The sequence below is a fragment of the Gracilinanus agilis genome, chromosome 4, assembly GCF_016433145.1.
Source record: "Gracilinanus agilis isolate LMUSP501 chromosome 4, AgileGrace, whole genome shotgun sequence".
Lineage (NCBI taxonomy): Eukaryota > Metazoa > Chordata > Mammalia > Didelphimorphia > Didelphidae > Gracilinanus > Gracilinanus agilis.
In genome coordinates this window covers 205632962-205658354 of record NC_058133.1, presented here as the reverse complement: position 1 = coordinate 205658354, position 25393 = coordinate 205632962, and the positions used below count along the sequence as shown (strand labels likewise).

General features: G+C 36.8%; 1 protein-coding gene across 1 annotated transcript in view; it reads right to left on the bottom strand.

Annotated features, from left to right (window-relative positions):
- The window catches only part of TANC2 (tetratricopeptide repeat, ankyrin repeat and coiled-coil containing 2), a 664538-nt gene that overhangs the window by 95792 nt on the left and 543353 nt on the right, over positions 1–25393 (bottom strand). Inside the window, exons 10-11 of the mRNA XM_044671962.1 lie at positions 10876–11157; positions 3526–3659 (exon numbers count right to left, since the gene is read on the bottom strand). Coding sequence (XP_044527897.1) covers positions 3526–3659; positions 10876–11157 — 416 coding nt within the window. The remainder of the gene's footprint in view (positions 1–3525; positions 3660–10875; positions 11158–25393) is intronic.

Below are 25393 nucleotides of genomic sequence, written 5' to 3'. Positions count from 1 at the left end.
TATATATATATATATATATATATATATATATATATATATATATATATTTTAAATTTTAAACCCTTAACTTCTGTGTATTGACTTATAGGTGGAAGAGTGATAAGGGTAGGCAATGGGGGTCAAGTGACTTGCCCAGGGTCACACAGATGGGAAGTGTCTGAGGCCGGATTTGAACCTAGGACCTCCCGTCTCTAGGATTGGCTCTCAATCCACTGAGCTACCCAGCTGCCCCTGACAGTTATATTTTAAGAAAAAGAAATACTTTTAACTGGGATCATGTTTCTATGAAGTTTTTCTAATTTGACTCCCTGAGAAACTGCAAATAATATTTGATACATGAAATAATTCTAAGGCTGTGAAAAAAACTAAGCAGTATTCTTTTTTTTAAAATAATTTTTATTTTTTAGAAAAGTTATCATGGATATTATATGATTCATGTTCTTACTTTCCCCTTCACCCCCCCGACTTCCTCCCCCCTGTCCCATAGCCGATGTGCATTTCCACCCAAGTAGTATTCTTAATGAAAAAGCAGCACAATGAGTGGCAAATCTATTTTTTGTTGGCTGCTGAGCTACCCAATGTCTATTTCTAAGAAGTTTGTGCAATATGTTAATAAGGCAGCTTTTCAAGTATATTTTTAATATTTATATCACCTGAACCATAAATAACTTGAAAAGCGTTCTATTTAAAGAATGTGTTGTTAATATTTTGCTGAAGACTTGTTGGTTGCAACTCTGAAACAATTATAATATAGCCTCATATATATGGACAGAGAGCACCTAGAATATGCTATTTAATGAAAAGTATGTACATAAATACACACACTCATATATACATATATGCACAGAGACATGTGTTTATTTCCCACCTTGGAAGGTAAACAGTTTAACTTAATAATTATTTTTTTTAAGTTACTTTTTTAGGGGCGGCTAGGTAGCTCAGTGGAATAGAGAGCGAGGCCTGGAGATGGGAGGTTCTGGGTTCAAATCTGACCTCAGACACTACCTAGCTGTGTGATCCTAGGCAAGTCACTTAACCCTAATTGTTTATACCTTACTGATCTTTTGCCTTGGAATTGATACCTAGTATCAAGAAGGACACTGTTGTTTTTTTTTTAATGTAGTCACTTTTTTTTTTAACCCTTACCTTCCGTCTTGGAGTCAATACTGTGTATTGGCTCCAAGGCAGAAGAGTGGTAAGGGTAGGCAATGGGGGTCAAGTGACTTGCCCAGGGTCACACAGCTGGGAAGTGTCTCAGGCCAGATTTGAACCTAGGACCTCCCGTCTCTAGGCCTGGCTCTCAATCCACTGAGCTACCCAGCTGCCCTCTGTAGTCACTTCTTTTTAATAAAGAAAAATATGTAAGCAAAACCAACCAGTATAGTATTGTGCTTGAGAGTATATTTCCCCTTCCTTCTCCCACCTCTTTACTGAAGAGAAAGGTTTGTTTTGTTATTTTAATGAATTATAAATATCATTTCTCTAGGACATTGTTCCTTATAATTCATCAGATAGTTTAATTTACTAGGTCAGTAGGAACACTCAAATGAAAAGTGATTATTTTTAAATAGGTATTGATACTAATATGTAACTCGTTAACTAATGTTAAGCATTAGCCTATTTTAGAAAATTAGCTATACCAGTTGTGTGACCTTGGGCAAGTCACTTAACCAAAATTGCCTAGCCCTTACCACTCTCCTTGCCTTGGAGCCAAGACAGAGTATTGACTCCAAGATGGAAGGTAAGGGTTAAAAAAATTAGCTATACATATAATGGGATAAGAAGATTCAGATGATCCTGGGGGACATATGGGTCCCTTCTACCTAGGTAAAGGACTGGAGAGATGTGATATAGAGTAGTGTAAAGATACCACACCATATAATTCATCACACTTGGATCAGACATAGAATTATTTTATTCTTTTGGGCTCAACAGATTGCCTTTTATAAGCCAATTTGCTTAGCTAAACATCTAGATCAGTGGTTCTCAAACTTTTTTGGCCTACCGCCCCCTTTCCAGAAAAAATATTACTTAGCCCCCTGGAAATTATTATTTTTAAAATTTTAATAGCAATTAATAGGAAAGATAAATGCACCTGTGGCCATCACCGCCTCCCTGGATTGCTGCAGCATCCACCAGGGGGCAGTGCCACCCACTTTGGGAATCACTGATCTAGATGAAGTAAAGATTCTTATAGGAAGAAGCTGGGTAAACAAGACTATTATAGTAGCTGTGTGGAAATTTTCAGAAATTCCAAAATCCCATTTATGAATGGCTTTTTCCCAGTAGGGATGATAGGTTTATAATGGAACAAGCTGCGTGATATAATGATATAATGTGACAAGATTGGGGAATACAGATGTCAGTCATCCTTTTACATATGGTAACTGTAATCTGAGACTACCTACCCTTAGATTATGTGGTGGTTAGAAATCCCAGTTTATTCAATTCAAGGATATCCCTGAAGTTTATCAAAGAGGGAATCTATTCTCCTATTCCATTATTATTACCAGACTGAGAATCTAAGTGATTTTGCCAAGCAACTAAATTAGATTTTTGGAGTGAATAATAATTTAGTTTGTTTGGAGCTTCTAAATTGCTTTGCAGAGCTTAATGGATGATCACAATAAGAGAATATCATTTACTAAAGTTCTGAGTACTTTTCTGAGAAGACTAATAAATATAAGTGCTTCTCTGGGAAAGATAAATGATCTGGAGAGTTTCTCTCTTTTCTTTTTTTCTTTCACTTCCTTCACTTCTTACTTGGTACTAGCTTGCATCTTCCTCACTCTTCAACATAAGTATTGTATGCCCTTAAATATTAAGGTTTTTCTATTTGTTAGCCTGACTCTAGAATAAAAATATTTATTCTTTTTAATACAGCTTGTATAGTGTTAAGTTATTTAGTATCTGGTGCTTCATGAGAGCAACTCAAAGATCAATCACATTCAAGGCATGGCCAAGTTCAACTTCCTACTTCCAGTGTACAGACTCATAGATTAATGAGAATAATTCTTGTTGGCTAGATGTAAGATTTTTAAAATGGTTTAGAAGAAAGAACACTGAATTGGGATTTAGCAATTTGGTTTCTAGTCCTGGATTCATTGCTAATTACCTGAGTGATCTTTGGGAAATTCATTTCACCTAATTGGATAAGATGATCACTAAGGTCCCTTCCACTTCTCCTATTCTTTGATCTAGATTCTAGAACAATGCTAACCATGTGACTCAGGATTAATTTGGTATTTAACTTTTCTCATCTATCCCTTATTGTAAATGGAACTTAAAAGCATAAAAGATATTACTGATGTCATTCTGTTGCTTCAGGACCAGGAAAAGACATTCAGAAAGTATTTTAAGAATTAGAAACCATTTTCTAAGAAAAGTAAAGACAATGAGTTTTAGAGAAACCTTTCTCCACATCATCATGTTAGAGTTCTACAAGATGCTACTCATTCCCAAGGGACTAGCTATATATTCTATTAATATTACAAGAAGCCTGATGCCAGTGGAACCTTACTATACCTGTGAGGCAAGTCTCCTCATAGCTTCCTCTTGTCGTCTGCGCATTTCTGGAGTTCCTGGGCAGCTTCCACTGGTGATAGAAGAATGGGCAGAAGGCGGCTGAGTAAGTGGCAGCTCTCGGTTGGCATCCACATCTGGATTAAATCAATGAGAAGTTAATGTCAGAAAGAACTAGGTTGTGAATGAAGTGTTATTAAATTTAGTTAGGGATTTTTGAAAAGGATTTAAGAAGTTGCTATTGTGGTTCATAGCACTGAGGATGGGGAATCTGAGGGAACCTTGGGACTCATCTATGTTGCTCACCTAAGGACTATAGTTTACAGATGAGGAAGAACCTGCCCAGAGATAATGAAATAGCTTGTCTAAGGTCACATAAGCAGTAAGAGGTAGATGTGGGATTTGAACTTAGGTTCTCTACCTCCAGAGGTTGCACAATTTCCCCTGAGCTATGCTTCCCTCTGGTGGCTGTTGTGTGTATTACCTGGAATAAGTAACAGTTCTGATGTAGTGTCATTTTTGTGACAGTAGTAGAAAAAAAAAAAGAGTAGTAGAAAATTAAAACTTAAAAGAACTGACCAACTTTTGTTATAAAACAGTCCAATAAAACCTCAGAAAACAAGCTGAACTCTTCAGAGGAAAGTGGCATATGAAGGGATTATTACTGATTCCTTTACTGTGAAGAATGGTCTTCTTGAGAAGTTGGAAGAAGAGAAAGATGACCAGTAAAGAAAAATAACTGGTAATCATTGCTATGAAGAAAAACTAGTTGTCACAGGCAAGGCAATACAAAGACCCATTGACTTTTGAGTTCTACCTTTCAATCAACAACAATATCAAAACCATTTTCAGAAGAAGTCTAAGTGAGTATATAATATTTGGACATCTTCGTCAGACAGGAAAACATTCACTCAAAATTATTAAGGGATGCTTTTCTTTCAATATACCTACAAGTTTCATAGCCAATTGAGGGAATGATGAATTTTAACAAATGTACTGATAAAGAAAATTACATTGTAATTATAGAAATTCTCTGAAGATAAAATATTTCAATATCATCTTGTGTCATACCACACATAATGATAGGGTAAGAAATTTATCTAGGAGAACTCATCTGGTTTAAGCCACATTAAAATATATGGGCTGCAATCAAGAGTAGACTTTGGAAAAAAGGACTATTTGTCAAAGATACACTTATTATCCAATATAATTATAGTGTGATTTAATCAAGAATTTAAACAAGTAAAAAACAATTTAAGTCTCAAAAATTGTGGACTCAATATCAAATTGTGTCATGCAACCAACTACAGCAAAAGGAAGACATATTACATGAAGTTTTTTAAGTTTTATTAGACAAGTCAATAAATTTAATTTTATTCCATCAAGTGATTTGTATCCTACTGCATATTAATATGTATAACACCTTAAAAATGGATGTCAACATACATGTAATTGTCATTTGACTGCCAGCACTATGGAAATGAAGGCAGAGCATGGGTATGGGGCTACCCACTTCATGTTTGCTTAATCTGCTTCCTCTCTCTTGAGATTCAATTTAATTCAACAAACCTTTATTCAGTTGCTATTACCAGGTATGTAAGTGGCTGAGGTGCCAGGCAGCAATTTTGGAGACTGGAAAGTAGAGGAGAAAACTCCAGGACTTTGGGAATCCATCTGATGTGGTAGAAAGAACATTGTTTGTCTCCTGACTGTGACACTTGCCCAGATGTGTGACTTTGGGCATACACAACCTTAGATATCCAATTTATAAAATGAGTAAAATTATAATTTCACTACTTCTTTCACAAGATTGTTATGTGGATAGTGCTACATGTGAATTATTTTTATTGGTGACAAATGGTGGATGCCATTCTATAAAGTGAAAAAGGTGAGGTTGGTGACTGGCAGTCACTGCTTCATCTCTACTATCTTCTCCTTTCTACCCTGAAGTCTCCTAAAAAGTATATGTTGTTGTTTGTCATTTTTCAGTTGTGTCTGACTCTTTGTGACCCCATTTGAGGTTTTCTTATCAAAGATACAGGAGTGGTTTGCCATTTCCTTTTCCAGCTTATTTTACAGATGAGGAAACTGAGACAAACAGGGTAAAGTGGTTTGTCTAGGATCACAAAGCTGGTAAGTGTCTGAGGCCAAATTGGAACATAGAAAGACAAATCTTCCTGGCTCCAGGCCTAACATTCTACCTACTGTGCCACTTAGCTGCCCTCAAAAATGCACAATGGAACTTTAACTCTTCTTGCTCTTACTTCTTAGAGAATGCTTCCTGTCTGCCTGGGGAGCTTTTGTCCAATTAGGTTGGAAGAGAACAATAAGGACACAGAAGATACAGTAGGAAGTTAGCAGGTGGGAAGGGGTGGGGGTGGGGAATGGCATACCAAACTGTTGAGGTGACAGAGTGGGAGAGAGTAGGGGCTGTTCCCACAGCAGCTGCATCCCTAATCCACCTCCTTTATTCTCCTACAGAGGGCACTGGCAGCTGTTGGTAAATGTCAAGTCAAGCTACGGAATACAACGGGACTATTAATGGTGTATGCATGTGTTGGGGGTAGGGAACAGATATATAGTTCTGGCTTCTTTAGCTTTTGAAAATATAGCCATACTTTAAAGTATGAACTAGATATAACATCATTTCCCATAAAATGTGCATGTGTGTTCATTCTTTGTGCAAAAAAGGGTGTGCTAGAGGTAAAGGAGAAGTGTAGGCGGAAATAAGATGACAGCCCAGTGCCTGTCTTGGCAGCTTCTCCACTCTCTTGCTCCTCCTTCTGCCTGCTCTGCAGGCCCAGGGAAATGACAGGGAGGGGGTGTCTGAGGTGACGTGCCCATGGGGGAAGGAGAGAGCCAGTAGCTACAGTACTTAAGTAATTCACATGTCCACAGTAACATAGAGGGGAATGGAGGAGGCAGGGATAGAAGAATGAATGGTAGATGAGGCAGAGGTGGAATCAGGGTTTCCATTAGGGCAATGTTGGGAATTTCCATCCATTTCATTACCACAGTTATGTCACTGCTGTCAATAGCCAAGAGTGAGAATGTCCCATGGGTTTCTGAAAATACTTAGTTGTAAGGTCATTCCAATACAAAGTCATCTGAGCCTCACATTAGTCCCATTTTGCTAATACTAAGCTGCGCCACACACACACACACACACACACACACTCTCTCTCTCTCTCTCTCTCATTAAAAAATATTGCTGCTGACAGTAAAATATCAATGTATATTTAGCTCATTTTAGTAAAAATTATAACCAAAGGATTCTTTATATTATCTCAGGGTCACAGCTGATTTGACAAAATTATAAACTGTAATTTGAATAAAACAGGAATTATTTAAAAGGTCTTTAAGTTGCAGGAAACAGTCATGGCCAAGTCACCTTAAATAGTGCTTTTCACAAACTGTCTCCCCAGATGTCTTCTCAATATTTATGATAGAAAAATCAAGGCAAATCAAAGTGTTTTTTTTAATGTCCCAAAGAAGGAGACCCTTCATAGGTGTGTTGCAGTGTTCTGGGAAATGTATAAGAGATATAAGATTCCGAAAACTATAGGTCAAAAGATTCTTTTCATTGGATTTCACTAACCAGAAGCCAAGCGTGTATTACACTGTGCCTTTCATTGGGGGAAGCATATTAGGGTCTCTCTCCCTTAGGCTTATGCAGATCTCCTTGCCTTGGGGGGCTGATTCTGGGTCATGCAAGATTTTTACTTTGCCTGTTATCAGAAGTTATACTATCAGCACTTTGTTTTTCTTTCCAGCCCACTCATATGTTAAATTTTTTGACTATCCAAGATAAAAATGATTTAGTATTATGGATATTTAAACAGTGAAAGGAAGATGACCAGATAGGGAAGTGAAATTACTTTTGGCAGAAGCAGCAAGTTCAGAGAATCTGAGAAAATAAAAGCACCTTAGAAATCAACTAATCTAACCCTTTCATTTTACATATGAGGAAGTATTTTACACATAAGTGTATAAAATGACTCAACTTCACGTCTAGTACACTACTACTCAATTACGTTTTCTTCTTTAACTAGACATCACATTCTTATTTAGATTAATGGATTTGTGGTCTCTTGGTCCAACTTTTAGAAAACACTGGAGAGGTCAAAATGGATGATTCCCCCTTGTCCTGTTTCAATATTCTCCATGTTACCTCTGGAAATTAACCCAGTAAAGGTTCCTCCAATGAATCACTTATGAGCTATACCCTTTAAAGCTATACCTTTATTTTGTTTGTTTTAAATCATGTAACATCTTTATACACACAAATAATATAGTTTGAAGAATTTTGGGACACTCTGAACGAGTGTGTGTGTGCGTGTATATGTATGTGGGGCTACATCTCACTGAATAGACTGGTCTTTCTGCACAGCTAATTGGAAAAACTGTTATGTTTGATATAGTTAAGATGGTTGAAAATCCCTGACTTATCAAGTTTCCATGTGTTGCTGCGTTTTACATTTCTCTCATCAATATAACATATAGGATAGATAGGCTGGCAGATTGTAGAATAGTGAATTCATTTGTTTAGGATTTTTCCTGTCCCAAATGGGCAGTGGAAGGTGTTACTGTTAAAATGGGATTCCACAACAGTGTTGTCTAGAGAGGTGGTTTTGTTTTTCTACTTGTGCTTGTCTGGGCTAGTGAGGCATATAGCATGACTAATGGCCAAATTTGGACAAACATCTATGTAAAGGGAGCATTGTTTAGCAAATTCATCAATTAGGTAGGATTCTTTGTGGAATTCTACTAACATAGAATAATAGTTGTAATTATATGTGTGGTGTATGGAAAGAATGCTGGATTTAGGTTTTCTGTACTTTGCTAATGAAACTTACTGTGGAATTAGAAGCAGAATGCAGTTTAAATACACAGCACATATACAACAAGAAATTGATTTTGATTTCTTTTTTTTAAAAGGTCCAAGAAAAGAAAGACCTAGAGAAACATTTAAATACAAGGGAAATGTCTAAAAGGTTCTAACTCACAACTTTCAAAAACTGAACTTTGAAGTGGCAAATTGGGCGATTGTAACCTCTTCCTAAGAAAAGTTGTAGAATATTCTTGTCTAAATCATTTCTGAAAACTGTTCTCTGAAACTGCTTTCCAAAATAACTGACCAATTCATAGCTCCAATAATTGTACATTAATGAGTTCTGCTTTCTTTAAGCCTCTCCAACATTTGCCATTTTTCTTTTTTGTCAACTTTGCCAATGATGGGGAATATAACAGTTTCTTTAATTTGCATTTTCCTAATCATTCTTGAAAGTTTTTTTAATGGGGAGAAAAAATGAGATTTTTGTTAACTGAAAAGATTAGAAAAAACAAGAAAGTAGGCAGTTGTGTTGTTTTTCTGATTTAGGTGCAGTACTGCTGTTCTAGATAGATGTAATTACTTCTTATGTCTTTGTATCTATTCAATATACATGAAAATTATATATACATACATATCTATATCACAGATGTAAATTGGGACAACTATTAGAAAATTTGTTTATCTGTGTTTCTCTTTTAGTTTTTTAAGTCAATGCAATCATTATTGTCTCATTCTATTATTGTTAGTGGCTACAAGTAATAGAAAACGTACCTGAATATCACAGGATTTGTGAATTGTAAATATTTTACATTTCTTGCTTCCTTATTTAGTATTTTCACACGATAACAACTTTTTATTTAGATAGTGCTTTGAGATTTACAGAAATACTTTTCTCCTTATAACCGTGTAAAATAGATATTGTAAACATCATTATCCACATGTTACAGATAGATAGGGACTTGTCTATGCATTCAATGACAGATTGAAGCCAAGATGAGAACTGAGTCTGAGATGATGAGAATTCTGACTCTAGATTGAGCTTTCTTTCTCAAACATATAACACTACATATATAATAATAGTTGTATTATTTGTTCTGTGAAGACATTTGCCCAAATTGGATCTTTAGCCATAACATATATGTCACATTAGCCCAGGTGAACAAAACCACTTCTCTAGATAACACTGACATGGGATCCCTACTTAAAAGAAACAGCTTCTACTATGATTTAGGACAGAAAAAAAATGCTATGCAAATTGACCCACTATTTTCTATACTCTGCCAACTCATCCATCCCATAGGTCATACTGGTAAGAGAAATTTAAAATGCGGCAGCACTTGGAAAATTGATAAGTCAGGGATTCTGAATCATCTTAACTCAAATGTAACAGTTGTTCCAATTAGTTGTGCAGAAATGGATTAAAACATCAGTTTAGCAAGATGTATTTCTGTCCCTATCTAACTTAACTATATATGTAGAGGCATGGCTTTAGTTATTTTAAAGGGTAAAACTCATAAAAATAAGTATGACCTTTCCTGGGTTAATTTTCAGAGCTTCTAACATGAGCAGTACCAAAGCAAGCCAAAGGGGGTGGAGGAAGGAAGAAGTGTATTCTGGCTTGAAAATTAGAAATATACCTGCTCAGAGAAATAGCTATTCTAGCTTTTCCCAGGGTTTCTAAAGGTTGTCACAGTATCTTTATTGTTCTCACACCCTGGCACAGCCAGGGTAGAATGGGAGAAGAATGACTATAGAAGAGAAAATAGCACTTTTTGACAAGGGAGGCAGAAGAAAAATGTCAATGATGATGGCTAATCCTAGGTAATGCAACATTTCATATCAATTGTCAGGAAACGAAGGCAGTAAGCAGATTGTACTGTTTTGTTGCCTGCAGAGATAAGATCCCAGACTGTGAGCAAAGGTGTCAAGACTAAGCAACAGTTTCAAGCTAATAAAGAAGCAGAAAGAGAAACAGAAGTGTGACAAGGCTCTGTAGGCAACTGCTATGTTCTTTACCCAAAGTTCAGAATGCAACCATCAGGGGAAGGATATAAGCAGAATTTTTCAGTTGCAAATAGATTACATGTGGGAGGCTATCCACAGTATAAAAAGGGCTTGCTTTAGAGGAAGAGTGCCTAAGTGCATATCTCAGTTCTGCTTCTACTTGTATAACCTAGGAAATATTACTTCACTTTTCCAAGCTTCATTTTTTTCATCTTTAAAGATAAGGGGTTGGACTAGCTAACTGCTCTCATTTTCCTTCCAATTCTCTATCTATAAGCCTGTTATCCTAGGACTAGGACAGAATCACCACTTGTTGGAGCATCTTGGCCATGGAGGACTGTTGGATATATAGAATACATGTAAACTGAACACAAAATTCTTTCCATCCATTCTGGATTAAGGGTATTCTCACAAAGGTCAGATTTCACAAATCAAAAGAGAAGGATGCATACATACTAATATGTGGATGGTAAGAATGCCACATAGCATAGAACCTCTTTACAAAAAGTACATACGTTTTGGAGAAGCATGTGGACTATCTGAGGCAATCTGTCTCATCCGTGTACCATGGCAACTGAGGGCCACTAGCCTGGAGATGATAGCGGTTTTGCCAAATCCAATGTTTCCGACAATCACAACTCCTTGATTCACACTGGCATTTTCACTCTGGAGTTGAGCATCTATTTCATGGAAAACCCAGTCGCGGCCAACAAATACAGACTCTGTGGTGATGCTGGGCACTTCGAAAAGCAGGGGCTTCAGGGAGATGTCTGGAGGTCTATACGGCGCAAATCGCACTGGAAGGAAGAATCACAGAACACAGAACTTAGGGCAAGTGATCAACATGGCAAGATATAAAAAATGTGTGTGACTTCAAGAAATATTTATAATTTTGTTTTGTATAACTGTTCTGAAAGACTCAAAATGGAGGTTTGATGTTGCTGCTGTTGTTTTCATTAGAATACTGAACTAAAGGCAGGTGAGGTTAGAATCATCGAATGATTATTTGTTGTTTCAGGCTTATCCAACTCTTTATGACCCTGTTTGGGGTTTCTTTGCCAAAGATACTGGGGTAGTTTGCCATTTCCTTCTCTAGCTCATTTTACAGATGAGGAAACTGAGGCAAGCAGGGTTAAAGGACTTGCTTGGGGCCACACAGATAGGCCATATTTGAACTTGGGTCTTCCTGACTGCAGGCCTGGAATTCTAACCACTACGCAACTTAGTTTCTCTATTTAATGCTATTGATGGTAGCAAAACACAAATGAGAAATAAAAATTATTTCCTTTGGGAAGCCTGAAAGTATTGTTTGCTATGAGAATTGTTATGCAATATCCACAAATGCCTTTAGTCTACAGCAGCACTACTTTGGGATTTTTTAAAGCACATTTTATCTTCACAAAATATGCTCAAACATTTAGAGTACCTGACCTTTCTATTTTGGTACTTGTTTTCTTTGTGCTCAAAAGACACATGGAAATGGTGCAGCTGGGTAGCTCAGTGGATTGAGAGCCAGGCCTAGAGATGGGAGGTCCTACGTTCAAATCTGGCCTCAGACACTTCCCAGCTGTGTGACCCTGGGCAAGTCATTTGACTCCCATTGCCTACCCATACCACTCTTCTGTCTTAGAGCCAATACACAGTATTGACTCCAAGATGGAAAGTAAGGGTTTAAAAAAAAAAAGACACATGGAAACCTTTGCTGCTTCAAATGACCGTTTCTCAGCAAAGTGATCATTGAGACTTTTACAGTTGGGACAAAGCAAAGCAGATTTTTAAAGAAATGTCATGAAATACAATTATTTCTATCAAACTGCAGTGAAATGAAAACAAATTGGTTCTGATTGAGCATGGCTTTAAACTACTGACATTGTCAGCTGTATTAGTCTAAAAAGGCAGTGCAGCTTCTAATAATTTTGACAGAGGAAAGAGCTAAATGTTTTTGGTTTGGTAGATGGGTTATTGGTGGGCAGAGTGGGAAAAAATGTATAAAGTATGATTGTACCTGAGGTTAGGTAGTCAGTAACATTTCTTTCAACTTTTTTCCCCCTAATATTACTAGTATTACAAACACGTATTGAAGTCAGGATGTCTCTTCAGCTTTTATAAAGATCATTTTTTTGTTCATATAATGCTTATGAAGTAAAGAGCTAAGAATACACATTCCTAACAGATCTAGAAAGGTGAGAAAGAGCTGCAACCTGGGATGAATGAGTCAAAAGTTACCCTCAATTATCTTTATCTTGATAGTTCCTGATGGAGTTTCATGCCACGTAGGACTTTTACCATTCACTTGATCTTAGCCAAAAGGTTGAAAAGGGATCATCTAGGACAGTTTTGGTGAAGTATTGGAACACATGCCAAGCCAGCATGGGGGAGTGACTCTGTTCCTTTTCTTCACAGCACCCAATGACATTTTTCACATGCCATGTCCCTCTGTCTAACTGCCCAAAGTGAGCACTTCCTTTCTCTGCTTTCTGGGGTAATGTGGGGGACTCACAGGCATGCGAACTTGAAAACTTTCACTAATGCTGATGTAGGACTTTACCAATGCTGGCATCTTGCCATCTGCCTACCTCCCATTTTTCTACCCCTGTCTCATTTAAAACCTTTTGTTTAGAGAATAATAGTTAAAACGTTATTAAGGGGGGCAACTGGGTAGCTCAGTGGATTGAGAGCCAGGCCTAGAGACGGGAGGTCCTAGGTTCAAATCCGGCCTCAGACACTTCCCAGCTGTGTGACCCTGGGCAAGTCACTTGACTCCCAATGCCTACCCTTACCACTCTTCCACCTATAAATCAATATACAGAAGTTAAGGGTTTAAAAATAATACAAAAAATTAATAAAAAAATAAAACATTATTAAGGACAATATACTGCCTGATGGCCCTCCAGTCAGAATATTTGAGATTTTGAGTTGTAGGCTAACCAGATCAAAACTGCTTTATCTGGCTACTACTTTCTTATATATCAGCCTTTTTTCTTCTAGGCCCCTATCTAATTCTAACTTCCTTTCTGTCCTGTAGAAACTTTGTTCTAACAAACTTTCTTTCATGTAAAATCTCTTCTTTTTAGGCTTCCAGCTTCCTTGAGTCACAGAAACCTGGCACTTTATTGAAGACACTGACTGTAGCCCTGATCACTATATCTAGTTCTGGACATATCTGCTCTTATGCCTTCTTTCTCTCTGACACATACCAGGATGTATAGTAGTCATGCTTAATGTTTCCAAGCCCTCCTTTCTCTGAAATAACCTACATTGTAATATGCATTAGAATTGCTTGTGTCTTACACCTTTCCCTTGTTGCTGAGTCAGTTTTAGTCATAGAGGACCCTTCATGACCCCGTTTGGGGTTTTCTTGGTAGAGATATTGGATTGGTTTGCCATTTCCCCCCTCTAGTTCATTTTACAGATGAAGAAATGGAGACAAACATGGTTAAATGACTTTTCCAGGGTTATATAACTAATAAGTGTCTAAGGCCAAATTTGAACTCAGGAAGATGAGTCTTTCTGACTCCAGGTTCAGTACTCTATCCATTGTCATGGGCAGTTAGGTAGCACAGTGGATAGGAAGTCATATTGGCAGACTGAAGGGCCCTGAAGAAGTTATCCAGGTTAAGAAGCATAAAAAAGATAGGCCCATCTAATGAATAACCCTGATGATCACTTGCTGAAGTCATTTTGCTAGTATTCTATTTAAGATTTTTGTATCTATGTTCATTAAGGAGATTGGTCTGTAGTTTTCTTTCTCTGTTTTTGGTCTGCCTGGCTTTGGAATCAGTACCATATTAGTGTCATGAAAGGAATCTGGTAGAACTCCTTCTTTGTTTATTATTTCAAATAGTTTGTATAGTATTGAGATTAGTTGTTCTTTGAATGTTTGATAGAATTCACTTGTGAATCCATCAGGCCCTGGGAATTTTTCCTTAGGGAGTTCTTTGATGGCTTATTCAATTTCTTTTACTGATATTGGATTATTTAAATATTCTATTTCTTCTGCTGTTAATATAGGCAATTTATATTTTTGTAAATATTCATCCACATCACCTAGATTGCTATATTTATTGCCATATAATTGGGCAAAAGTTTTTAATGATTGCCTTAATTTCCTCTTCATTAGAAGTGAGGTCTCCCTTTTCATCTTTGATACTGTTAATTTGGTTTTCTTCTTTCCTTTTTTTAATTAGATTTACCAGTATTTTGTCTATTTTATCTCTTTTTTCAAAGTACCAGCTTCTGGTCTTATGTATTAATTCAATAGTTCTTTTGCTTTGATTTTATTAATTTCTCCTTTGATTTTTAGGATTTCTAATTTAGTTTTCATCTGGGGNTGGCTTTGTCTGATATCATGATTGCAACTCCTGCCTTCTTCTTCTCATTTGATGCCAAGTAGATTTTACTCCAGTCTTTAATCTTTTACTCTGTGTGTGTCTACCTGCCTCATGTGTGTTTCTTGTAGACAACTTATGGTAAGATTTTCGTTTCTAATCCATTCTGCTATTTGCTTCTGTTTTATGAGTGAGTTCATCCCATTCACATTCAGAGTTATAATTATCAACTGTGTATTCCCAGACATTTTGATTCCCTCTCCTTGTCCTGCCTTTCTTCTTTCACTATTTCCTTCTATACCAGTGTTTTGTTTTTAATCACTTCCCCTGATCCCCTCCCTTATTGTACTTCCCTTTCTCTTTTCCCCTTTCTGATTCCCCTCTTATTCTTCTTTAGGGTCTTTTTAAGCTACCTCTCCCCCCAATGTTGCTTCCCTCCCCACTAGTCCTTTTGTTATCCTTCTGCTTCTCTATGGGGCGAGAATCAATTCTCTGCCCCCAATAGGTCTGATTGTTCTTCCCTCTTTGAGTCAATTTCAATGCATGTACAACGTATGTATTTCCTGCCTCAGGCCTCTTTACCTTTTAGCGTATTGGTCTTTCCCACTCCCACTATGCGCTTCTTTATGAAATACAAGTTTATCCCATTTTGTCTCTTTCCCCATTTCTCTTAATATTATCCTTTTTTTCTTTTACCTCTGCTATTTTTATATATATTTATGCATACATGTATATATCTTGACACTTCATCCTATACAGTTTGTCACTGTTCCCTCTAAGTATAGTTCCTCTACCTGTCCTAATGGTAATAACAATTTTTAAGAGTTACCAATATCATCTTTTCTTATAGAAATACGAATCATTTGAACTTACTGGGTCCCTTAAAAAAGTTTTGATTTTTTTTCCTCCTTCTCTTAATTACCTTTTGGTGATTCTCTTAAGTTCTGTGTTTGGGCAGCAAATTCTCTGTTTAAGTATGGTCTTTTCTTTATGAATGCATGGAAGTATTCAATTTTATTGAATGACCATACTTTCTCCTGCAAGAATATAGTCAGTTTTGCTGGGTATTGATTCTTAGTTGTAGGCCTTGTTCCCTTGCTTTCCAGAATATCGTATTCCATGCTTTCTGGTCCTTCAGTGTAGATGGAGCCAGATCCTGTGTTATTCTAACTGTGGTTTCATGGTATCTGAATAACTTCTTAGCAGCTTATAATATTTTTTCCTTGGTCTGGTAGTTCTTGAATTTAGCTATAACAAATCTGGGTGTTGCCAGTTGGGGATTAAGTGTAGGAGCTGATCTGTGGATTCTTTCAATCTCCACTTTTCCCTCTTGTTTGAGAATGTCAGGGCAGTTTTCTTGGATAATTTCCTGTAGAATGCTGTCCAGACTTTTCCTTCTGTCATGATCTTCTGGTAGTCCAATAATTCTCAGATTGTATCTCCTGGATCTATTTTCAAGATCTCTGGTTGTGTTAATGAGGTGTTTCATATTTTCCTCAATTTTCTGATTCCTTTCATTTTGTTTTATATATTCTTGATGCCTTGTGAAGTCATTTGCTTCTAGTTGTTGGATTCTGATTTTAAAAAAAATTTTATTTTGAATATTTTCCCATAGTTACATGTTTCATGTTCTTTCCCTCTTCCCCAAACTCCCCTAACCCCCCCTTAGCTGATGCAAAATTCCACAGGATTTTACATGTATCATTGATCAAGACCTAATTCCATATTATTGATAGTTGGACTAGAGTTATCATTTAGTGTCTATATCCCCAATAATATCCCCATCAGCCCATGTGATCAAGCAGTTGTTTTTCTTCTGTGTTTCTCCTCCCACAGTTCTTCCTCTGAATGTGGCTAGTTTTCTTTCTCATAAGTCCCTCAGCCTTGCTCTGGATTCTTGCATTGCTACTAGTAGAGAAGTCTGTTAGGTTCGATTGTACCACAGTGTATCAATCTCTGTGTACAATGTTCTCCTGGTCCTGTTCCTTTCACTCTGCATCAATTCCTGGAGGTCATTCAAGTTTACATGAAATTCCTCCAGTTCTTTATTCCTTTGAACACAATAGTATTCCATCATCAACAGATACCACAATTTGTTCAGCCATTCCCCAATCGAAGGACATTCTCTCATTTTCCAATATTTTTGCCACCACAAAGCGTATGGCTATAAATATTTTTGTACATGCCTTTTTCCTTATTATCTCTTTGGGGTATAAACCAAGCAGTGCTATGCTAGATCAAAAGGCAGTTAATCTTTTAGAGCCCATTGAGGATAGTTCCAAATTGCCATCCAGAATGATTGGATCAATTCACAACTCCACCAGCAGTGCATTAATGTCCCAATTTTGCCATATCCCCTCCAACATTCATTACTCTCCCCTGCTGTCATTTTAACCAATCTGCTAGGTGTAAGGTGATACCTCAGAGTTGTTTTGATTTGCATTTCTCTAAATATTAGAGATTTAGAACACTTTCTCATGTGTTTATTGGAAGCTTTGATTTCTTTATCTGAAAATTGCCTATTCATGTCCCTTGCCAATTTATTGATTGGGGGATGGCTTGATTTTTTTGTATAATGGATTTAGCTCCTTGTATAGTTGAGTAATTAGACATTTATCTGAGTTGGATTCTGATTTTTAAAGACTGAATTTCATCCCTGGCTTTTTGGTCATCCTTCTCCTTCTGGTCTGATTTTCTTTGTAGGTCATCTTTCACTTTCTTTGTCTCATTTTCAAGCTGGTCTATTTTGGATTTCAAGACACCATTTTCTTGTTTAAGTTCATATATTTTCTTTTCCCAATTGTCTTCAGCCTCTGTTGGTTGTTTTTTTGAGTTCTTGTGTTAATTGAATTTTTTTTTAAACCCTTACCTTCTGTCTTGGAGTCAATACTGTGTTTTGGCTCCAAGGCAGAAGAGTGGTAAGGGTAGGCATGGGGGTCAAGTGACTTGCCCAGGGTCACACAGTTGGGAAGTGTCTGAGGCCAGATTTGAACCTTGGACCTCCCATCTCTAGGCCTCGTTCTCAATCCACTGAGCTACCCAGCTGCCCCCTATGTGTTAATTGAATTTTGAGTTCTTGAGTTAATTGAATTTTGACTTCTTCCAAAGTCTGTGTCCATTTCACTGGAGTTTCTGTGTTTTTTCTTTGTGTTCCTTGATCTTTCTCTGATCCATTTGCTCTTTGTTCAATTCCTGGATAGAAGCTGTTGATAAGAAAATCATGTTATGTATCAGGTTAGTAGGTGTTTGCTTACTTATCTGGTTTCAGCCATGCATAGTAGGTCATGGAATGTATTCCCTGAAGAGATAGGGACCTTACTGTAGTTAAGAAGAGACTTCTAGTTTCATCATTACATTTTAAATCCATGTGTAATATTCTCTTCTTAGCAGTGGTTATGTAGAGAGAAGTAGTGATGACAATCAGCCCAAGTATTGCACCAGTACCAATATAAAAAGACCTGAAGGAAGGCTTCTAAGAGGATATGCTGGGTTCATTTTCTCTGGATAATCTATGGAAGATCATGGACAAAACTTTATAGGAAGAGATGCTGTATAAATTGTGGTCTAGAGGAGATATGTATACTTCTGAAACCACAGATACAATGAAATATATTGATATGATATTTCATTATAACCACAAATCAGGCTAGAATCACTAAAGTTGATCAGGTAAATTTTCTGGAGAGCTTCACTAAAGACTGATTAATAGACACAGAGACAGAGAGAGAACAGCTGTTACCCATTGAAAATGTCTACTTGATCAATGATTCTCTTTTTTTGAAGTGAGGGAACTTTAGATTTTTATTCCAAGCCCAATATCAGATTGATCTTTTCTTTGACTATAATTAGTACTGTGCATCAAGTATATTATTTCTTTCCCTCTTGAAGTCTTCAACCTGCTATCCAAGCAATTATCAGGCTTCCAACAAAATAATCTTTATACTATTATTTCTATTACCCTTTTAAATCTGGTGCTTGATTTCCAACCTGAAGTTTTGATGCTTGAGAATTTTGTTGTTGTTCACCATGTTCACCATGTGACCCCTTGGGAGTTTTCTTGGCAAAGATACTACAGAAGCTTAAAATTTCTTTCTCCATTTAGAACTTTATCAATCAGGAAAGTATTAATAACAACACCATCTTCATATTTTTAAGAGTGTGCTTTGCATTGTCATTGTGATCTGAAATTTGGACCGACGTAGCTGAGAGTAAATTAATACTATGTACCCTCTAAAATTTTTATTTATTTAGAATATTTTTTCCATGGTTCCATGGTTCATGTTCTTTCCCTCTCCTCTTCCCCCTCCTATCCTGGAGTTGACGAGCAATTCCACTGGGTTATACATGTAACATTGTTCAAAACCTGTTTCCATATTTTTCATACTTGTAATAGTGTTCTTCTAAAGCCAAAATACCAGTCATATATCTATCATACCACAGTGAATCATATGTTTTTCTTCTGCATTTCTGTTCCCATAGTTCTTTCTCTGGATGTGGATAGTGTTCTTTTTCACAAGTTCCTCTGGTTTGTCCTGGGTCATTGCATTGCTGCTAGTAGAAAAGTCCATTATGTTTGATTGTGCCACAGTGTATCTGTCTCTGTGTACAACCTTCTCCTGGTTCTCCTTTAGCTCTGCATCAGTTCCTGGAGATCTTTCCAGTTCTTATGTGTCCTTTTGAAAAAGCCATGGGTGCTGCTTTTTGTGTCATACCAACAAGTCTCCAATGTGCTAAATGTTTCAATAAATGCTTTATCTTTGCCTCTCAACTTTCAAATGAGCCCTTTAGGGATTCTGGTAAATATGGAGGAAAATGTGCAATCTGTCTTATCGTTTTGAGTATACTCTTAAAATAAATGTGAATTTATAAATATAAAAAGGTTTTTTCTTTGTCAGGCAGTAGGAGCCAGATAATGATTTTCCCTCATTCCCTCAGTTCTGATAACAAGAATTTTCTGCTGTACTTAATTTTGAATCCTAAAGCTGAGTTGGTCTAGACACCGAACTACTGGCTATAAGCAAAACTGATAGACCCTCTAAAGTCCTAGAAAGACACAACTATTTCATCTCTACTAGTCTTTACTATAGGTATATGACCAGTCAAATTTACCATCTGGCCTCCATCAACCTGTCTGTTAATAACAGTTCTCAGGTTTTTTTTGAAACCACTTACCTTCTGTCTTAGAATCAATATTAAGTACTAATAATGATAACTGATACTAATACTAATAATGATACCAAATACTAATCTATACTAAGTAGTAATTCTGAAACAGAAGAGCAGTAAGGGCTAACAGTGTGATAATGAAATTAAATCTACCCTGCCCATTCTTAGATTTAATCACCAAAGGTGAAAACACCCCACTTAATTCACAAGTTAGGAAGTCTGTGACCCATGTGTGCAAGAGTGGGTGACAAATCAGAATTGACTGACTGCCCCCTGGGCAGTCCTAAGAAAAGTGTTGTGATTAGACACATAACTTCCTGTAGTGCTTTTTTTCTTCTTGTTCGTTGCTTGGATGTGGAGAAGCACTGGTTGGGACCTTGTAACCTTGGTGAGATTGATCTTAAATCTTTCCCTCAGAACTACACCAATGAGTGAAAAAGACTGACTACCTTAGCTTCCCTGGAGGTACTAGCCCCTGGGAGGCTCAGCTCCCATGACTGGGAAGAGCCATCAGGGCTAAAACCCTTGTTAATTGACTTTTAGGCTCTCTAGCTGGGCCTCTGGAGCCCTGCCAGAATAAAACCCAGACATGAATATAAATCTAGTTCTTTAAGCTAGATCTCTTACTCTACCCTCTTCTCATTTCTCTATTTCTATTCTCTCCTATATTTTATGAATAAATTACAAAAATCATTTTAGAATTGATAATTATGCAATTCTTGGCAACTACTTCTTTAAATATCATATCCAACCCCAAACACCCTTTTTCCTTTTTACAGCAATAAGAGTTAAGTTATTTGGCTAGAGTCACACAATTAGGAAATATCTGAGCATATCTGAACCTAGGCCTGGCTCTCTATCCACTGTGCTACCTAGATACCTCTAGCTTCTCAATCTTTTAAGTGAAAAGGTGGAACAAGAGAAAATCATTATAGGAAGAAAAGAAAGACAGCAACATTGGACCTGTCTTAGACCCTGATTATTTAATGTGGAAGGTATTAGAAAGGGCTCTGGAAGCAGACTTGTCTTCACAATTAGCAGGCCTGATAATTAACAGTTGATAACTCATTTGACACTTCTTTTTTTTATCAGAGCCACAAATATACAAATAATTATATTTTGTTTTAATTTTATACAAAGTAAATTTTATTCATTTAAAAGTTCTTTTTATTCATTTATTTATTTGTGTATGGCATGGGGATGGGTAGAAATAGAAGGGACCTTTGGTTTCATTGGTATAAGAAATTCTTGGACAGGAAACTTTATTTATCAAATGGAGAATTGCATCTGCTTTGTAACAACCTGTGAGTCTCAAGAATTTTTTAGAGGTTTTGGAACATTAAGTTGATTTGTCCAGGATAATAAAGGACACATGTCAGACTTGAACCCCAAGAAACACTGACTCTGAAGCCAGACCTCTACCTTCTACATGAGGTTACTCCAGAATGAATTCTATAGTACTTCTATTGTGACTTACCAAAATTTTAAGAACAGTACAGAAAATGAGGCTTGAAATGGATTTTTTATTTTTAGTGTATTTGCATATAACTGACAGTGTGATGTGGTAGAAAGAACACTGGCTATGAAGCACTGAGAAATGACCTAAGTTCTACTGTCCTCATTATAATTCTCTCAAAGAAACCTTTCTTGTCTTCACTTTCCCTAGTATTATATGACTCAGTTGTTGAGGATTTATGAAACCAGGTCTATGTTTGGAAGGAAATCTCCAGGTTAGGGACATTTGCAGATCAGGGGGCCCATTTCACAACATCTCTTCAGTCCACTGAGATGAAGGAATCCACTGGGCTTTTGCTAAGAAACAGGATGTCTACTTTTTGATTCAAACTGCCCTGGTTAATTGCTGAGACAATTCAACCTGTACAATGAGGCTGAAGTAGAGTACAGTGGAAAAGGCATTAGAAGACCTAGATTTAAGTCCTAAATTTGTCACTTTCCAACTATTAGTCCTTGAGAAAGTAACAATCTCTCTGAGACTCACTTTTCTGAACTATTAAATGAAGGGGTTGTACTAGATGACCTCCAGGGTCTTTGTCAACTCTAAAGCTATGAATACTAAGCCATTCTTGCATTCAGTTCTATATCCTTACCACTTTCCAAATACTGAATAAAATGTGTAATTTGAAAGCAGAATGTATTTTAAGTCTATTTTTGTCTTTGATGGCATTGAGCTCTTAATTCACGTTCTATCAGTTATGATCAAAATTGATATCATCTATGCCTACCTTTTTGAGCCCAAGTTTTCTCCTATTTGGGCAGCTAGTTAGCAATGTAAATAGAATGCCAAGCCTGGGAGTCAGGAAGACCCGAGTTCAAATTGGACCTCAGATACTTACCAGCTGTGTGACTGCTAGCAAATCACTTACCCCTGTGTGCTCAGTTTCTTCATCTGTAAAATGAGCTGGATAAGGAAACAGCAAATCACTCTAGTAGCTTTGCTAAGGAAATCCCAAAGGAGGTCCCAAAGAGTCCCAACAGCAACAATTATCCTTTCTAGTCATGGTTTCCTTGTTATTGACACTAGGGTATCTCAAAATATTTAAGTGAAAGATGGTGAATATGGGTCTTTGTTCCTCCCTTCCTTCAAATGTGCTTAAATCCCTTTTCATTTTTAAATCAGTGTTAGTTATACCATTCTTTCCACCTCAGAAATCTTGGTGCCACATTGTGAGCTCTCTTTTCACCCTCCTATCCTAAAGCTCTCTGTTGCCAATTCTTGCAATTCTTGTTTCTTTTCCCACAAATTGTGGAGCTAATTAAAACACATATTGCAAGCACATGTCCACTGTGTTTATGTTCACTACTAAACCAAAGCTGGGCCTTAGTCCACCTTAGTTATAGTAGCTTCCTTCCTCACACTTCTTTCTCCTTCAATGTATCATTGCCAAAGTAATCTTCTAAGAATTATATCTGTCACACTACTCTTCAATGTCATTTAGTGTGCTTTCACTATCAGCCATACTGGACTTCACTGTTCAATTATTATGTTTTGTACTTTTTAATATTATACATATTTTCTCTACTTTTTTATTCATTCTGGAGCCCCCGATAGCTGAACACACTTTCTGTGTGCTCTCTTTGGCCAAGCTGAAAAGATATCCTATATAGCTGTTCATGTACCTCAATTCATCCACATTCTTATTTTTGCCCACAGATTTCAGAGGCTACATTAATAGTTTGCATTATAGAGCATTACTAAAGGGGAAAATAGACATTTTCAACTTTGGAGCTTAGCTACAAAGGCAGAAGGTAACTGGGGCAGGGACATGGTGAAGAAATCAAATTAGTCCAAAATGAGTGCTAGGAGTGAAATGAAGAGATGTCTAGCATTTATATAGCACCTACTCATTTTGATCCTCGCAAATACCCTGGGTTTTAGGTGCTAGTATTACAAAATTAAATAAGTTGTCCAAGGTCACACCACTAGTAAGAAGTATCTGAGACTTGATTTGAACTCAGGTATTCCTGATTCCAGGTCCAGAACTCTATCAACTATGTCATTTAGCTTTCAGGGTATTTAGCTGAACAATTCGGGGTAGGAATTGAGCAAAATACTCCAGATGTGATCTGATCAAGCAGAGTATCATGGATCTCTCACATTCCCATTATTCCTGGAAGGTATTCTTCTTTGAATGCAGTCTAAGACAACATTAGATTTTTTTTGGTCACCACATTATACTGTTGACTTAGACTGAGGCTGCAGTCCACTAAAAACTTCCATATCTTTTTCAAATTGCTGTCTAACCATGTGTTTCCCATCTTGTCCTTGTGAAGTAGGTTTTTTGAATCCAAATGAAAGACTTTAATGCCTATTGTATTTCATTTTAAATTCATACCAGTCATCTAGTCTGTCAGAATCTTTTTGAATCTTGACTGTCATCTAGTGTGTTAACTAACCCTGACAACTCTGAGTTATCTGTAAATTTGATAAGAATGCTATCTATGACATTTTCCAAATTATTGATAACGATATTAAAAGGACAAAGTCAAACACAGATCCCTAGGACAATGAAGTGAAGATCTTCTAGGCCAACTACTCATTAAATCTTGAATTGATCTGTCTTGGGACTAAGGTCCCATATGTCAAATGTTTGCGTGTGTGGTGTATTTTTGTTTACTTTTATCACTGTTCTAGGAAATTCTTTCAGGCAGATAAAAGCCTTAATTTTTTTTTATTCTTGTGAAACTAAATTATATGAATGACTTTAACAAGTGCCTGTCAAAATGGTTGTTAATATCATTTCTAGGTAAATACTGTGGTTATCTTAACATATCAAGCCACTTTTGACTTAAAAAATGAAAAAATAGTGATAAAAGAGTATTCTAAAGCAATTTCTTTTCATCTTTAATTTGAATCAAACTATCAAAAGTTTATTTGTTAATTATTCTTATGAACTTAAAACACTACTTTGGTTGTTCAGTTGTGTCTGTCTCTTCATGACCTCATTTGGGGTTTTCTTGACAAAAATACTAGTATGACATTTCCTTCTTCAGCACATTTTACAGATAAGGAAACTGAGACTAATGGGTTTAAATGACTTACCCAAGGCCAGATTTGAATTCAGAAAGATTAATCTTTCTGACTCTAGGACTGGCATTCTCTCCACTGTACCTTCTATTATCTTGAGAAAGTAGATGTCATGACAAGACTCAGTGACTAGAGTCTTTCTTGAAGTACTCTGCTATTTAATACAAAGGGACAGTAGCCTGTTGGAGTAGTATGTGGTTCAATGAACTATTCACTTTTTCAAAGGCACAAGAGCTTTTCAGGGAAATCCTCTGACACTTGGAATTGCTCTCCTATTTTTAAATGCTAGTTTTGTTGGTAGGTGTTTTGTGAATTTGCTGCTGCTTTAGTTTCTCAATGAAGAGATATATATATTAGATAATGGTGTTCTTTTAAAAAAATCAGGAGAGGTAGTTGTTCAAGGGGAAGAACTCTGGATATAATAGATTTGAATCCTGGCTTTATTATGTACTATCTTATCTCTTTAGGTGGTCAATAAAAATGAGCTGTAAAATGTCTTGCTCCTTTTTTACCTTCTTTACTTCTTTCTTTTCCTGTGCTTCCTCTCTCTTTGACTAGAATGTAGCTAAATTGGGGATGGGGTGGAACAGGTAGGGGATTATAGATTTAGAGCTAGAAATAAGGCTGGTAGGTCATCTAGTCCAACCTTTTCAATTTACAGATGGGGGATGTGGGGTGTGTGCACAGACAAAGCCATGGGGCACATGGACTGGTCTTGGGAATGCTCATGAAAAATGAGGATAGGAACAGTCCCTCTTCTTTCTCTGAGGTTGGGACTTTGACCTTTATTTACCCTGAGCTCCACATAAAAATGTTAAGTACATTAATTAGCAAGTGTTCCTCAATAATCAACATATCAGAAAGGGCTGCTGCTGTTTCCATTTCCTCCTCACAGTTTATTTGTGTAGCTTTAGCTAATGCCCTCCTTAGCTGCAGTTGGCCCAAAGAAAGGGTATTACAAAAAAACAACACTGAAGCACTTATCATATTAAT